The following is a 17,699-nucleotide window of genomic DNA, read 5'->3' as shown; positions in this document are numbered from 1 at the left end:
TCCTCTTCTCATCTTTTTGGTTTTCTCTTCACTTCATTTCGTCACCTCCACCGTTCCTCTCGTCCTCATCTTCTCACACCCTTTGTTTTCTTTCCATGCTTCCGTGACAGCTCATTTCTTTTCATCACTTCCTTGTCTTTTCTTCTTTTCTCTCATCTCCTTGTTGCGCTCCTCGCTTTTTCTTCTTCACACCTTGTTTCTTCGACTGTCTTCCCATCACTTCCTCGTCTTCTGTCCTTGTTTCCTCTCCTCACTTCATCATCTCGTTTCCTCCACCTCCTTACTCATCGTCTCACTTCCTCGTTTCTTCTCCTCATGTCTTTTTTTCATCTCTCTCCCTTATCCACTACTCGTTTAATCTCCTCATCTTTTCACCTCGTTTCTTCTCCTCGCTCCTTCCTCCCTTTATCACTCCCTCGTTTTCTCATCTTGTTTTTTTTTCAGTCCTCTTCGTCATTTCACCTTGTTCCCCTCCTGCATCTCCTCCAGCTCTGTCCCTTTTCACAAAAGCTTTTAAGAAAAGTGATGAGTCATGCCTGCTCTTATTGCTGCTGTACGTTGCCATGGTGACGCCCTCAGATGTAATTGACTCTCTGAGTGTCCCAGACCGCTGACTCACCGGATGCCAAAACAAAAAAAGATGAAGATCTGTACTCTGTGAATCTCTCTCACACGCACACAATCAATTAGTTTTGATGTCCTTTGGGATATTTGAATACCCTGCTTTGTGGACCCGCTGAAACGGTTCCTTCACAAATAATTTTGGAGAATATATTTTCTTGTTTCTATGGAGGTTCTATTGTGCTATACTGCATTAGCATGGAGAAGAATTTCTGAAAAAAAAATAGGATTAGGTATCAAATTTTGTTCACACATAGTTACAAAGATCCTGATTTTGTATCATGAATTAGGGGCAAGTAGGACAATGCCCCAAAATACATTTTCTAAGAATAAACGCTGACTAGTACGGGGTACTCACATCGAAAACGTGAAGTACTCTGAGGACAGAAATTAGCAAATTTTAAACCAATAATGAGTGAAATAGTCATTTACTTTATTTGGTGATTACAATTTAAAACACCTTTGACGACCGGGATGCCGCTGGGAACTGAGGGGTAAAATGAAAAGACAGAAGCGGCACAAAGAGTTAACCTGCGTAAGATTTTGATCAACTCGTAAATGAGATGGAGGAAATCAACAAAAGAAGAAAACAACAAAATAGGAGCTGAAAATGCTGAAACTCTTCCTGGAACAAAAACAGACAAATATGAAGTGAACACCTGACCGTTGACGTAGTTAGGGTTTCAAAGTAGTGTTTTATGAGAGGTTTAGGGTTTCAAATTAGGGTTTCAAAACAGGATTAGGGTTTCAAATTAGGGTTTTAAATGTGGGTTTAAAGAGAGACTTTGGTTTCAAATTAGGATTTCAAAATAGAATTAGGGTTTCAAATTAGGGCTTCAAGTCAGGGTTTCAAAATTGGGATTCAACACAGAATTAGGGTTTTAAATTAGGGTTTCAAAACAGGATTAGGGTTTTTAATTATGGTTTAAAAAGAGGTTTAGGGTTCAAATTAAACAGAATTTGGGTTTCAAAGTACGGTTTCAAAACAGTGTTAGGGTTTCAAATTCGGCTTACAAAACAGCGTTAGTGTTTCAGAGTAGGGTTTCAAAACAGAATTAGGGTTTCAAATTAAGGTTTCAAAATAGGGTCAGGGTTTCAAATTAGTTTTTTTTTAACAGGTGGCACTTACATAGTAAGCAACACAGAAGAAAAACACACAAACACTCATTTGAGTTGAGCGTACTTTATTTGATGATCACCGGGCTGTTTCCCTTTTACAATGAATGCGTGTGCAGCACTTCTACTTGACCAGAGAGAGACAGCGATAGTTGTAACAGTTGACATATTTGCGCCAGAGAAGAAGAAGAAAGTCGATATACGTTTTCAGAGAAAGAGCGTCAAACGTAAATTAGCGCTGTACAGCGTCTCGATAACGACAAACAAACAGAAGCACGGCCGAAACCGTCGGTCGGGTTTAGCGTTAGCGCTAATCCCGTGTTAAACAATTACATTCAGGATTATAACCAAATAAGTCACATGCAAGAGGATTAAGATGATGTTCTCTTGGCGGGTCGGAATCACTGTCGAAGCGTAACGTTACGTTAAGAGATATGTACAAAGCTGTGAGTATGTGTGTGTGTGTGTGTGTGTATGTGCGCGGTACATTCGTGTTGTGTTTGACCATTTGGACTTTGTTTCAAGTCATATTCAGGAGAAGGTCGCAGCCGAGGCCGGCCGCCACTGGTTCCGTTCTGGCGTTATTAGAAGAGTTTGTATGCCTGTGTTCCCGTGAAATCCACTTTTGAGTTGTTTGTCTATGCATTTACATTCACAAAAATACTTTTTTACAGCGTTCTACCGATGCCTTGAAAAGTCACACCGGAAGGCCTACAAAATCACATCCAGGAGCGTTCGGAAACATCTCATTCAGAACTTTGAGGCGTTGTTCTGTTTTGTAGTATATATTTATCTATTTAAAAAAAACAATTTAATTAAAATGTCCCTAGCTCACTCAAATGCACCACGAGCGCAGGTTGCTGACGATGGATTCCAGAAAACTGGGAAGTTGGAAATTTCTCATCCATGATGAGGAAAAGTCTCAAATATGATAGAACTTTTGTATGATTTGCGTTCACTCAAAGCCTTTTTATAATAAAAAAAAATATATCCATATTGTTACAATATAATGCTATAAACAGAAAGTGGCAAAGGGACAAAAAAGTCGTAATCTTACGAGTATAATGTTTAATATGACGAGAAAGTCACATTGTTACGGGAATAATAATGTCGTGTTTGGAACAAACAAAAAAACTAAGACAATAGAATGTCAATTTATCTGAATTTGTGTTGCATGTCTTGCGTTCCGTTTTGGATTAAGCTTGTTCTTAATGTTTTTTGTTTACAATAGACATTTCTGGGGAGATATTTCATTAGCCTAACAGCATAATTGACTAAATCATTTTTAACTTACTGTTAAAATATCACCCAAAAAAAAACCCCACCAATGTGCTTACTACAAATTTTATTTATTCTTTCTCATTTTTCAAAAACATACTCATCTGAGTTAGGTAACTACACTATTAGGCTAACGGTTTACTACTTGCCAATTTTCTGGAATGCATCGTACGGATTGGTGGAAAACAGAATCGGTTTAGCGTAAACGAGCCCAAAATTATTAACTGAATTATTGGCCCGAGCAAAATTATTTGCAATTTTAGCGCAATTAAAAGAAAAGTCATTAACTGGACGACATTCTTAACTACCCACCTCAAGCATGCAATATTTGAAAAACAAACAAAACAAAACAAAAAACACATTCCTGCAAGTGTCGTCCTGAACATTCATTCATGCTCATTTATAAATAGTTATTATTATTATTATCATTATTTACATATTACGTGTGTTTATGGTCGTTGAGGTCATCACTGTGCTTCAGTACAAACAACTAAACTCCTCCCACTTCCTTCTGGGAAAAAAAGTGCATTCTGGTTTGGTGCAAATACATTCTTATTATTTTTAGCATACAGGAATGGAACGCGAGTCAATCACAGTTCCCCATCCGACTGACTGTTTTTTTTTTTTGTTGTTTTTTTATTTCACATTTGGTCTCGTCCTTTCCTGTGTTCGAAACGAGCTTCCGTTGCTACATTAGTGTTTTCATCTTTATATTTCTGTTGCAATGAGAAACAGTCAGTTAATGTTGTCCATGTTGTAACGCTGAAACACCGTCACATACGTTGATGGAAACATCCGCATAATTATTAAGGATTAAAAGTGAAATAAAATTACATTAAAATCCCCCAAAATAATGGGAAATTATTATAACGTAGAGAAAAACTTTGTGCTGAAATGATTAAGAAAAAAACTCAAAATCTAGAATGAACATTTTATCATTAAAAACTATTATACTATTTAAAAAAAATATTTATTCAAATTATATTATCTAAAATTATTACAAAGCAACATAGTTATAAATAAGTACTGAAAAAAATCCTAAATGAAATGAAATAAAAAATTACAAAGCAGCAATGAGACAATTAGGGCTAAAACGTTCCTCATTAGACACTTCATCAGGAACACCTGCACAATTATTACATTTTACCAATGGAAGAAAAGTTAGATCAGGATTCTGAATTTATAACTAATTATAATTTCAGAAGCGTCAAATTATTAGGGACAGCTCTCAGTTCACCTCAGAGTAATTTTTGCTTTTCATTACAGTGTGGCCCTATTATATCTTTATAAATTTGACCCGTAACAGCAAGGTTACATCCATCCATCCATTTTCTGAGCCGCTTCTCCTCACTAGGGTCGCGGGCGTGCTGGAGCCTATCCCAGCTGTCATCGGGCAGGAGGCGGGGTACACCCTGAACTGGTTGCCAGCCAATCGCAGGGCACATACAAACAAACAGCCATTCGCACTCACATTTACACCTGCGGGCAATTTATAGTCTCCAATTAATGCATCTTTTGGGGATGTGGGAGGAAACCGGAGTGCCCGGAGAAAACCCACGCAGGCACGGGGAGAACATGCAAACTCCACACAGGCGGGACCGGGGATTGAACCCGGGTCCTCAGAACTGTGAGGCTGACGCTCTAACCAGTCGGTCACCGTGCCGCCAGCAAGGTTACAAATGAAGAAAATTCAAATAAATAAAAATTAACAAAACAAAACAAAAAGATTAACATTGTTATGACATTAAGATTGATAGTGCCTCTGTGACTAGAAGTGACCGGTAAATTAATTTAATTCCATTTTGCAACAGATGGAAAAAAGATCATCATCAAGATAATCGTCATTATCTTGGTTAATTCTACTGTAGTTTACCGATTATCGTGTATTTTATTTAATTTTTGTCTATTTGGCACCACTTTGTTTGCCACAGTGCATGAACTTGATTATTGTCACTAAGTATGTTTTGCTAGGAGGCAAATAGTTGGAAGTGGAGGAGGACGGGTACGAAGGGCGACTCAGAACTCGATCTTGCAGGCGGGGAAAGACTCGTCCTGCATGACCACGGTGCTGCTGGAGGCCAGAACCATGATGTTGAGGTCCTGCTGCCTCTCGTGGGTGCGCTGGTACCACTCGCGGGTCACCTCCGTGTCGTGGGTCGGGATCAGGGTCACCTGAGCAGAGAGGGCAGAGGGCACATCGGCTCAGAAATAACGAATAACATCAGAAGACATTTCATCAGGTACAACGATACAAAGACAAAAATAAAGGGATCTTTTGATTAATAATTGATTATTAATGTAACCATGAGTTTAATACACTGGTGCCTTGAGATACAAGTTTAATTTGTTCTGTGACCACGTTCTTAACTCAAAACACTCAAATAATCTTTCCCCATTAAAATGAACAGAAATTCCATTAATCCTTTCCAGCCCCTCACCTCCAAAAAAACGAGAAAAAAAAAAAATAATTTTAATGTGTTTTTAATATGGGAAAAAAGCACTCTATGATAGTGTACTTTATCAAAACGTAGTAATATAATTTAAACAACTAAACCGATTGTGCATTATTGGGATTAATTGGTGTGCGCGAATTGACCACCAGCGAGCACTATAATAGTAATAGTATAATAAAAGAAGACATGCCTGTGAGTATTGTTTTATTGTCTGTCTATGTGTGTTCATGCACCGTTTGTGTTCAATTATATATATAAAATGCTATTGCACTATACTTAGTAATAAAAATCTATTCTATTTCCTAAATTTTAACCAGTGAAAATTATTTTAGTACTTTACGATACTTTAGTTAGTAGTTTAGTAGTACATTACAATACTTTTTAGTACTTCACTGTAACTTCTGCAAATGATTCATCACATAATATAATACACTTCTGTTGTATTGTACTTTATAAAAATGATTTTTAAAATTGTAAACGTTACGAGCTGAAAATTATTGTAGTATATTACAAGTACAATAGTTAACTTTTTCTGTCATTATAATATAATACAAGCTGTTTATTCATTATATTTAATTTACTTGATTATTTATTATTCTTACTACCTAGTGTAGGATCATACAGTAAATTAGACCATTAATTACCAACTAGTGTGCCACAGAAAATCATCCAGTCACAATTAATTGGTCCCGAAATTATTTAAATAATGGATCTTTGTTCCTCTATCTCTGCCAGCGACATATAAAGACAGGCAGAACATTTAAATGCTCTTCCGTTAGAGGCAGAAGGTACAGTTAATCTGTGTATCGGCTGCGTGAGTACCTGTAGGTTAGAGCCCCACTGAGCTTTGCCCTCCAGCAGGGCGTCCAGGACCCCGCGGCTCGGCTCCCCGCCGCTCGGGTCGTTCCCGCTCACCACGTAGTACGCCGCCCGCACTCGCTTGAAGAACTCCTGGTCCACGTTCTTGGCACTACAGTGGTTGGGCACATAAGCCAGGTCCACGTAGACCGGCGGTCCGGGCGGGACAGCCGAGGGGGCTTTCTGAGAGCTGTTTCCTGAACAGAGGCACATGATCTACTTGACAACCCAAACTTTTAAGTCCTTCACAGATGTCAATATTTCAGGTAGCTTTCCTTAACACTAAAACTGCCATAGAATACTTAGTACATAGTACACGTGTTCTCCGACTTCCAGTTATGGGAATTGGGCGCCTTACCTGTAAGTGGCTGTTGGGCAGTAGTTGGAAACAGGTGGCATTGTAAGCCCCCTCCTCTGTTGAGAGATGCTTTCTCAAGGCTGAGAAAGCATCTCTCAACAGAGGAGGGGACCTACGACACCGCCTATCTCCCCCATACAATACGACTTTGGCTGGCAGGAGGGCTCTCTCCAATATATTTAATGACTGTCGTTTTGCATCCCAAAAGATAAGCGATATAGAAAATTAATGGATGAAAGAGGGAAATCATGCTCGATTGGAGCGTTGCCTCTAACATATTGGACAATTACTCGGGTTTCCACATCAACAATCAGGCTAGAGCTGTTCTTTCTTGCCATTGTGCATAAACCAATGAAGCCTTTTCGTATGAGAGACGAAACACCTATTAAGACAACCAGAACAGTCCAATGCAATCGATTTAATGCCCTGAGAAAACAATGACCTAGATGAATGAGAATATTCACACATAGACTGGGAATACTTTTGCCACCTCTTTTCTTGGGTAAACGGAACTAGACTTGCTTCGCTTTGGTCACAAGCTGCATTATTAACCACTCATCACATATTAAGGCAGAACTCACGGCTGGACAGCGAAACTGTCATAGTCCACATAGTCCTTATTTTACTGGTACAGTATTGTATTAGGATCTTCAGGAACAAACATTTGCACCACCAGCATGTGACTAATTGAAAGATGCAACCCACCTGAAGTACTCTTCACTCCATTGACCAGGCCCTTCACGGGGTTTAGGATGTCACTCCGTGAACCTTGGTTCTCAGACATTTTCACCAGCCTAGAGCTCCTCTCTGGGTCCTTCCTCCTGAGGGAGGCTGATCGGGGTGAGGCTGAGTCGTTGTGGGCCTGCTTCACCAGTGTGCTGGACCTCTTCTTGACTTCCCCCTTCCGAGCAGGAGAAGCTGATTTGGGTTTGGCTTTTCTGAGGCCCTTAGTGGCCTTGTGTTCCTTTGTGAGACGTTTTTCTGTGCTGCTGACATCCTGAAGGAGAGCTTCTGGATCCACCATGCACACATCTGGATGGGGAGGTTGTGGAGGAGGGTCCTTCACAGAGGTGGGGAGGGGATCGTGTGTCTGCAGAGCTGCCCTCGGTGATGGGGGACGCTGGCCACCGGCAGCACCCGAGGCAGACAATTTGTCCGCAGGCAGATGTTCAGCGTCTTCATCTGAGTCCAGGTTACCTTCAGCGGTAATAGATGGACACTCCTCGGTTCCTGGTGGGACGTCAGAATCAGACTGTGAAGGCAATGACTCACTCACCGATGTGGGAGGTGTTTCCTCTCCAGCTAAAGTCGCAATCAGTCCAGATGAGACAGAGCTGGACTGATAACCGACATCTCCATGGTGACGCTTCGGCTTATGTGACTTCCTTTTCACAGATCTTTGTTCGTGAGCCACATCGCCTCCCTCCTGAGAGCGGTCACTTTGGTCGTCCTCTTCTCCATCGTCACCAGAGAACTGATGTGGACTAGGATTGATGAATGAAGGAGAGAGTTCTCCTTTATGCTGTTTGTATTCATAGGAGGAGTCCGCCAGAGAGGAGGCAGAGGCGGCTCCGGTGTTCAAGTCCAATGGATGATCAGTTTTTGTTTTACTCGATGCTCCTGTGAGTGAGGTTGCTTTTGAGGAGGCACTGTGGATGCTTGTCATCCATTTGAAGGCTTCCTCCTCTTGGTCACCATAAACTGGTGGAGGGGCACTTGGGAAATCATCAGGCTTCTGCAGCAGCTCCCAATCAGATATACTACTCCTTCGCCTTGCCTCTAACCTCTCTGGTGGCTTGTCCAAAAAGATGTCCTTTGCCTCTGGGCTGTCAGCTTCTCCTTCTACTTTACTACTACTCTGCTCAACTGAAGCTTTCATCTGTTCAGTGCTATCTTTGCACAACTTGTCTTCCAGAGACTTTGCTTCCACTTGCCCTTTTGCCATGTCTGCTCTTTCAGTTTCCTGCTCCACTTCAGTTTGGATCATCACCTCCTCCTTTTCATCCTGTGTTGTCTTCACACTTTGCTGCTTTCCCTCCTGTGCTTTGGGGGTGTCAGCGATGGCACATGAGGTGTTTGTAGCACCACTTGCACTTGCTGAAGTGACTGAGACAGTGTGATGAACTGTTTGCGTCAGCGCTTCTGGTAGAGACTCAACAGTCATGATAGTCTTTGTGTCTGTGGCATCAAAAGTACTTTCCATCAATTGTGCCTCAGTTTTTATTGAAAAAGTGTCTTTCTCTTCAGACATTTTTTGCCATTCAAAGTCGCATACAATGTCTTCTACTGCTCCTTGGGAGCTCCTGTCAGTGGGTTCAGGTCTTTGTGGAGAGATATCAAAACAAGCTTCTGATGTGGAGAAAATGTCTGCCAGTTTTGAGGGCTCAGTACTTGGTATGACAGATGATGACGATTTGCTCCCTTCAGCCTGGGAATACTCTTTTGTAGGTTTTGTCATCACCTCCATATACTCGTTTCTCTGAATGCCATCTGAGACTGAGCTTACAGACCCGCTACTGAAAAATGGCACCTGCTGGGCTAAACTGCTTGATACACTCACAAACCTTTGACCACTGTCTTCTAATTGTTGGGAAAAACTTGAGAAGGGTGATGCATAACTGGCTGAAGAGGTGGTGAAGGTGCAAGGTGACGATGGAAGCTGGTCTTCCTTTTTAGCAGCAAAATCTGAGCTTTGCTTCTTAGTCACACTTTCCTCTTGTGTGTATCCTTGGTAATATTGAGATTCGCTGAAAGTTTCTCGTCGACATTCATCTGACTGAATTTCGTGCTGCTGATCTTTTGGACCTACTTGACTGACCTCAGAGAATGCTCCAGATCCACTCAGTCCGATAGCAGCATAACTTCCTGTGTGCAGTGCAAAGAGACCAGAGGCAGGCATGGACATGGACGTCGGTTTGTCAGATTGTGCTGCCGAGGTTGAGCTGAGGTTGCTTGTGGGTGGTGATGACTGACAACAGTCTTCTGATCGTGCTGATAGAGAACGTTTGTCTTCATCCTTTTCCTTTGACTGCTGGACCTGACAGGAAGCAACATCCTCAGCAATCGATAGCCTCCTTGGTGTTACTGGCTCATGGGATAAACATGTTTTGTCTTCCTTTGTTTCAAGAGGTTTTGGGTCAAATGGAGTAGCCAAGCACATGCTGTCCAGTTTGGCAGCATTTGTGCCTGGTGATGTAGTTGTTTTGCCTTCAGTCTTTGTCTCAGGAGGTTTGGTCATACCAGCAGCTGTTGCTCCATAGAAGACTTCCTTTTCAAGAAGGTTTGTGTCACCAGAAGGTAATATTTTGTCTGGGTCCTGCTTGGATATCTGAAAGGCATCATCAGGTGTAACTTTAGAGGCCAACTCCTCTTTATGAAAGCTCAATTCAGGAGAGGTTTTGTTTGAGTCCTCAGAGAGGGTTTTATTCTCATCGGGACTAGCCCCACACATTTCTTTTTCAGACTGCTCCCTGGCACCTTTTTCCATATCAACATCACTCGAGTTCTCCTCTTCCTCATCATCCTCGTCGTCATCGTCATCATCAACATTGAAATCTTCGCCCACTACAAGTAAGCGTACACCTATCAAGTGTTCTTTGCCTTGGGGAAAGTCCAACATGGACTGACTGTTGTCTGAGGCAAGAATGTTGTCGTCTATTTTATGTTCTAAACAGGAGGAGGCAGAGCCTGCTCCCGTTTTACTTACTTGCTCTTCCCTTGCAGAAGATGAAGTACCTTGGGGTGAAATGTCTTTTTCTGCTGGGGAGCGCCGACCAGAAGGAGATCCTTCATGATCCGAGAACTCCATTGTGTCTTTCAGTGATTTTTCCATCTCCTTTGCAGTTCCCTTTTGTGTGAATGGAGTGCTGAGATCTGATTGGTACCAAGTTTCTTGCCTTGACTGTTGCCCTGCAGAATGAAGAGGAGCACCAGTAGACACCTGGTTCCTTTCTCCTGAAGTTCCTTCCTCCATATCCTCCTTCTCTTTCTCCGATTTTTCTGGTTTGTCCTGTTTGGGACTATAAGACTCTTGAGAAATTTTATTGTCTTGCATATTCAAGGGTGAAAAGCTCTTGACAGGAGGAGGCATGTCTGTTCTTTCTTTTCGTTCCCTCTCTTCTTCTTGCCCTTTCTCTCGGTCTTCCTGTTCAGGTGAGGCACTTCGGTGGCTTTCACTCTGTGGGCTGTAGTCAACTCCACTTAAGAACATTGGTTCTTCTTTGACAAGATCCTCTTGTAGGAACATGGCTGCCCCTGTTTGGCTCGCTCTCCTGTTATCATCTATGCTGATGTCAGAAGTATGACCTCCAAACACATCAGTCTCCTCTCGAATGGTAGGATCTTTTGGGATAGGCTTCTCATATGGATCATACTTGGATGTAGCAACAGATTTGCTTTCATCTTGTAGTCCGTTATCAGTGGTCTCTTTCTTTGCACCGTCAGATTTCAAAACATCAGTTGGGCTGCTGTTATCAGAGTCTTTGTCCAATAGGAAGTATGAACAAGGCTGTGAAAATCCTGGGGAAGCAGCCTCCCGTTCTCCTTCCATCTCACGCTCTGCCTCTTTGCCAGGCTTTTCCTGTTGCTCCGTCTTAACTATTGCCCCAGCTCCAGAACTCATTTGAGATTGGACTGCGGATTGGCTCTTAGTGTTCGAGCTGGACTCTGGTTCTGTCTTAGATGTTGATACATCAGAAAATGGTTCTTGTTTTTTAATGGAAGTTATCTCCCCTTTTAATGTGTCCGTAGTTGAAGATTGCTCAGGGTGGGAGATCAATGAAGGAGGGGTTTCAGGTTTTCCAGCATCGGAAGAAAGACTGCATCCTTCTGTCAAAATGTCTTTGATGTCTTCATCAAGTGAAGGTTCCTGCATTGTAAGTGTTGGTATGACTATTACGGTCTGTCTGGGTGATGCCTCTTTAGTTTGATTGCTTAATGGAGTTGTTTGGCCTGCAGAGCTAGTATGAGGTTCGGATTTTCTCGGCTCAACTGACAAAGGTCTGGAGCCCATACATATATACTCTTCCTCCTCATCTTCCTGGTCTTCATCAGAGGACCGAAACAGGAGGGTGGGCTTGTAGTCCAATTTTGAAACTAACACTGCATCTCCGAATGTTGCCTGTGCAGATTGTTTCAAGGTTTTGTCGAGGTCCTTCTCTTGTAACTCCTCTCGCTCCCATTTCTCCTCCTTTGCGTGTTCAGCATCAGCTCTCTCTTTCTCGCTGATGTCTTCCTCCTTCAAATCTGACGCAATTTTTATCTCTTCAGATTTGGTCATTTGCTCACGTAGATCTTCCGTATCACAGGTTCCCTCTTTCTCCTGCTCCTTCTCCATCTTCTGTTCCTTGCTCAACTCGGCAACATGAGCGTCATCCTTTTCTTTCTCCATCTTCTGATTGGAACTAATAATGACCATTGCAGCGTCATTGTTTTCTTTTTCCTGCCTGTATAGTTCTGGTTGCATTGCTGGCTGGTCTTCAGCTGAATCAGTCTCCAAGGATGCCCACAGCTTTTTCACCGTCACCTCCTCCTCTTTTGGAGCTCCAAAGATTTCTTCTCTAGTCCTCTCTTCCATGGCCTGGGCTAGGGAGTGGTCCACCTCTTTTACATTACCTGTCTTAACATCAGCCTCAACAGTCTTTTGAACCTCTTTTGTGTTATATGATTCAGTCTTTGTCTCATGTTTGTCTCCCCTTGAACCTGCTGTGGGCACCCTCTTGTTGTCTTTAATGGCTTCATCTTCATTATTGAGCTGCTTAACTTCATCTTTCATTGTTGTCTCACTGATACATTCCTCAGATTTGACTTCTTTCAGTTTTTGATCCTCTGCGCACTCCACCAGGGCATCTTTGCCATCTTTTGCATCTTCTAACACTGCTACTTGTTTCAGCTCTTTAGCCTCTTTGTCACAAACATCACTCTTTTCATCTTTCATAGTTTGGGATAAGGCAACATCAACATTTTTTTGCATTTCCTCTTTCTTTAGCACATCAGAACGCTCATTCTTATCATAAGCTTCTTCCTTTTGTCTCTCTTCAGTGTCCTCCTTTTTGAGTTTTTCTTCTAAATCAACCTTCTTATCGACTTCTGCCATTAGTTTTACTTCAATGGAATCTTTGCAGTCTTCTTCTTTAGTGGGTTCGACAGACACTTCCACGTTACTTGTTCCTCTGTATGTTTCTTCTTCCAGAGATTTGATACCAACACCTTGATCCACAATTTTCACTTCTTCCTCCTTGGACGGTTTGATAGTGATGGTGTCCACTTCATGATCAGCCTTTTCGTCTACTTTACTAGCAAAAATGTTATCTTGCACAGTGGTATGCTCAGCTTCCTTATTCTTGCTCGTCATTTCCACGTCAGCGGGTATGCCAGCAGCAAAGGCACCTAGTGTCTTTTCCACTTCTTTGACAGATTTGTCTGCATGTGGTTGTTCAGAATTTGCTCGTAGGGTAGATTTCATTTCTTGATCCTCTTCTGCAGGAATGTGTGCAGCAGCCACACAAACAATGTCTTCTTTGGTGATTTCAATCGCTGTAGTATTGGCCTTGTCTTTTTCCGTCTGCTCGTCTGTGACAAGTCTGATTTCTACTTTATCATCTTTGATCAGCTTATCCACTGTTTCGTCCTTTCCAATCTTCTGCTTCTCATCTTCACAAGACGTTTTAATGAAAGTCTCAACCTTTGCCTCTGTGGTGTGAACACTTTGAATCTCCTTTTCTTCAGATTTTGTGGCAACGTCAGACGTTCTCTCCTCATCTCTCTCCTCCCGTTTCATTACTTTATTCTCAGTCACAACAGCATCTGCCTTCTTGACTTCTTCCATTGTTTTGAGTTTAGAGTCTTCATCTTTCCCTCCAAAAGCAACAATATCTTCTTTGGGGGACTTAGCTAAAGGACTGATCTCATTTTTTAACTCTTTCAGATCATTTTTAATGGCGGTATCAAGTGACTCTTTTTTCACAGCTTTAACATTGAAAATATTGGCATCTTTCACTGCGTTCTCATCCTTGATGGGTAAAATGGCACAAACATCTTCCTGGAGAGCAGGTGGTTGAACTTCAGTTGAAGGTATGTCTTTAATAGTGGTCTGATTTTCTGTGTCTTGTTCTGGCTCCTTGATAGATACAACATCCTTCAAGTCCTTGTCAAATATTTTTTCGTCTGTCTTTTTGTTTTTTTGCTCCTCTTCTTTTTCCTTTCTCGTTTTGTCTTCAGTAGAGGTGGCAAGCTTGAGGAGCTCCAAATCAGGGAACGCTCCCACTGGCGAATGTCGAAGGGGGGAATGAGTTGCACTTGGTGGTCCTGATTGTGTCGGGGATGCCATTTTTACAGTAATGTCATCCGGACTGAAACAACGCTCCTCGCTCTCCGAGGTAACAGAGTCTGAGCCGAAAGGCCTGGTAGGCACAACTGACGAAACACCTTTGGAGGCCATCGCATAAATATTCTCCTCTTCAACTGGAAAGTGGAATGGTTGGTCGTCTTCTATCAACTTGGAAACAGGAGATGCCGAGCCAGAGGGCTTTTCAACATCCTTGTCTTTGCCATTTGGTTTTTGGGATGAGGCATAGCACTCTTGAAGTTTTTCTAGTGAGATATCAACATTGGGAGTCTGATCTTCCTCTTCTTCTTCATCATCATCGTCATGGGAATAAGGATCCTTAGCGGCCATCTTTGCATCTTCAAGAGGAAGCTGTAGGTCAGCCGAAGGAGACTTGTCTTCAAGAGACGACGGTGAAAGTGTTTCTGATGAGAGAAGTTGCTCGTTGGTCACTTTGGTTTTGGCTGGCTCTTCAAGAGCTACGGTGGACGCAACAGACTGGTCATCAGCAAGAGAAGTGGGGAGAGAGGAGAGCTTGTCATATTCTGTGATGGATGTCGCAGAGGACACATGCTCTTCCTCTGCCAGAGGAGCAGTGTATATGTTGGTAAACATTGACAGTTGCTCCTGCCCGTCAGGCATAAAAGCTTTCCCAGGGATGGCTGAAGCCTGCATCTCCCTCATGCCATGAATGTTTACAAATGATCCAGTTTGATCTGGAACCGAGACATCGTGTGCGCCAACGTCATATTGAATATGTGGTATCCTCTCCTCGGCCTCTTCGTGGATCTCCTCATCGGAGATGGTTTGTTCTGTCTCAGAGTAGCCTGGAATGGTCTCGTCTTGGATGTAGGAGATGGATTCTACTGCTGCAGTTCCAGGAGCTACTGCACTTATGGGCGCAGTGGTCCCTCCCACGTGTGAAAGGTAGCCCTCTTCCTCATCTTCCTCATCTTCCTCCTCAAATTCGGCTTGGGTCAAGGTGTCGGTTTTGCTCTTGCTGACTACCGGCTCTTCAGCCACACCTTCACCGGTGATCTCTTCATCTGCTATCACATCTAAATCTTCCACCTCCTCCAGTTCAGCCTTGTCCACTGGCTCGTCTTCATCCTCTTCCTCATCTTTTGTGTCAACCTTTGCTGAAGTGAGAGTTTCTGCTTTCTCCATTTCTTTAGTTTCGTGTTTTCTCTCCATCTCATCATGCTCTTTCAACTGGAATTCATCTTCCTCTTCTCCAATGCCCATATCCTCTTCCTCATCCTCCTCGTCTTCTGTCCTTGCCTCAGCAGTTGGAGCTTCTTCTTCCTCCTCCTCCTCATCCTGAGATGCAGCTCCCTCATCCTCATACATCTGGGTCTCTTCCACTTCTTTCTGGTTGTCATATTTTGCGTCAACAACAGGTTTTACTGCCAGTGTTTCCTCCTTTCCAGGAGACTCTGCAGGAGGTACGAGTACACTTTCTGGTGCTTCTGGCTTCTCTTGGGTAAAGCTGTGAGCTGTAGTCCGCAACGCAACATCATCACGGCATGCTGGTGCTGCTAGATCATCGACATCTACAGCTTTGGTCACTACAATGCCCTTGGCGAGGTCCTCAGAGGGACCTTCATTAAGTATTGGCTCAGCTTGAATGCTTTCTTTACTTATGTCTTTTACTTCCCGAGTCCTTAGTTCATCTGGCTTCGATTCAGCCTTTGTCGGTTTTGTTTTTCCAGTCTTTGTTTTACTCGACACTTTAGCTTTGTGTAACGTCTTTCGAACTTCTGGCGTGAGAGGTTTGAGGTCAGGCTTTGCTATTTTTCTCAGCTCTGGTTTGAATGTCTCCTTTTTCCTGTCCTCTTTGGACTTCACATCTCTCTTCTCATCTTTTTTGGCAGACTCTTCTTTCTTGACCTTCTTGATCTCTTTCTTCTCCTTGTCCTTTTTCTCATCCATCTTTGACACTCTTTCCTTGGAGTGCTTTTTCAAGGATTTTTCCTTCAGAAGTTTCTTCTTTTCTGGCACATCTGTTTTAGATTTGACGGTTTTAGTTGGCTTTTTCGGTTCTTTTTTCACAGATATGTTTTCCTTAACATTCTCACTTTTTGTCTCTGTGACAGTTAATGCATCATCTTGTCCTTCCTGTTTTTCCTTGGTGACCTTTGCGGTTGTCTTCGGGGAAGATTTGAGGCTCTCTTTGCTCTCTGTCCTTTGTTTTAACTTTGTCTGCTTTACCACAGAGGGAGAAGCTCCTGAAGCAATATCTTTTTGTGTCGCAATGGGATAACGCAAGTAGTCGAGGTGCTTTAACTTTTCCAAGCCTTCCAGGATCTTGTTTTGAGGTGCATTTCCTGGGAAGAGAACTCTGACAATCTTTTCTGTCGGGTTTGCAGGAAGCCAGATGACTAAGGCAGTTACTGATGTCAGGTAGGGCACTGATATTTCTCCTTCTTTCCCATTTGGCAAAACTATACCAGTTTTGGCTTTGCTGTTGCCAGACCACTTTTGCATGAGGAACTGCATCTCTTTGCTTTCCTTGACAGGGTTGAGAACGTACATATCCAACCGGCCCACTCCCATCTTGTGGAACAGGGTAATAGGCTCAATAGTGTTGCTGACCACTCGATAGAGAGGCTCCGGTTTAATTCCCAGTTTGTTAAGGTACTGCAAAGTCAGTGAGGCTTCTTCGATGCTGCGTTTGATTTTAAGATTAGATTCTGGCATACGTAACTTCTCTGGTACGTTGAAAAACACCACACCAAGTTCTGGTGAGATCAGGTTCTTGAGCCAATCGCTACCGTTGGTGGAGCCTTGAGATCCCTCTTCCTCTTGCTCTGCTATCTTCCTCTGTAGGATTCCATTGATGCCTGGGAGGTTGTCGGCACCAATGTGAGTGAGCAGAATGGAGTCGATACGGTCCAGGTGGCGGACCAGTTTCCAGAAGCAGGATTTGCGTTCCGAGCCGCCGTCTACTAAGATGTTGAAGCCGTTCACAGCGAAGAGAGCGGAGTCTCCACGTCCACCGGGAAAGATGTAGCAGCACGGCTTGGACAGTTTCAGGAAACCTCCGGATGTCGGCGGTTCTAGGAGGTCAAAGGGTGAGGGGACGTCAACTGTCGCACAGATGTAGTCCGTGAACTCGGTGACCCCCTCCATCTTGAGAACTAAAGGGTCTGGGTTTAGTTTGTAGTGCAGGAACTCCCGCAGGGTCTGCTGCTGTCCCAGGGAGTTCCAGCCCACCTCCCCGCGGCAGGACACAGTAAGTGTAGCCTGCTGCTTGGGGGTGGATGGGCCGAGTAGTTCTCTGACCTGCAGGAGGAACAAGGGCAGAATTGTATGTCGATAAAAATGTATTTTTTTATATGGTGTTGTTGTTGTGTGTGACTTTTGGCTTGTCCCATATAGGTGCTTATTCTAAAAAAACAAAAACAATAAAATAAAATAAAAAAACTAGCTTGTACCAAAACAATGGTACCCTTAATTTAACACCTGGTCTTAGGTTTGAAGGGTTTCAGCTCCTTCCACATATGTTAAAAAGGACTTTGAATAGGGCTCTTCAGAACAGTCTGATTTTTACTTCTTTGCCATTCTTGGGTATTTTAGCATGTGTTTTGGGGTCATTATCCTGTTGGAGGACCCGTGGCCTGTTGCTGAGACAAGCTTTCTGAAACTGGACATCACACTTTACTCCAAAATGCTTTGATAGTCTTGTGAT

At 42.9% G+C, this 17,699-nt stretch overlaps 1 protein-coding gene across 1 annotated transcript in view; it reads right to left on the bottom strand.

The window, feature by feature from the left end:
* Window positions 1-1,788: 1,788 nt before the first annotated feature.
* map1ab (microtubule-associated protein 1Ab) overlaps window positions 1,789-17,699 on the bottom strand; it is a 40,685-nt gene continuing 24,774 nt past the window's right edge. Inside the window, exons 5-7 of the mRNA XM_061773344.1 lie at window positions 7,390-17,293; window positions 6,291-6,523; window positions 1,789-5,187 (exon numbers count right to left, since the gene is read on the bottom strand). Of these exons, the coding sequence (XP_061629328.1) occupies window positions 5,032-5,187; window positions 6,291-6,523; window positions 7,390-17,293 (10,293 nt within the window). The 3' untranslated portion in view covers window positions 1,789-5,031. The remainder of the gene's footprint in view (window positions 5,188-6,290; window positions 6,524-7,389; window positions 17,294-17,699) is intronic.

Source organism: Phyllopteryx taeniolatus, chromosome 5 (genome assembly GCF_024500385.1).
Source record: "Phyllopteryx taeniolatus isolate TA_2022b chromosome 5, UOR_Ptae_1.2, whole genome shotgun sequence".
Classification (NCBI taxonomy): Eukaryota; Metazoa; Chordata; class Actinopteri; order Syngnathiformes; family Syngnathidae; genus Phyllopteryx; species Phyllopteryx taeniolatus.
Note: the sequence above shows the minus strand (reverse complement) of the source record. Positions and strands in the feature narration are given on the sequence as shown.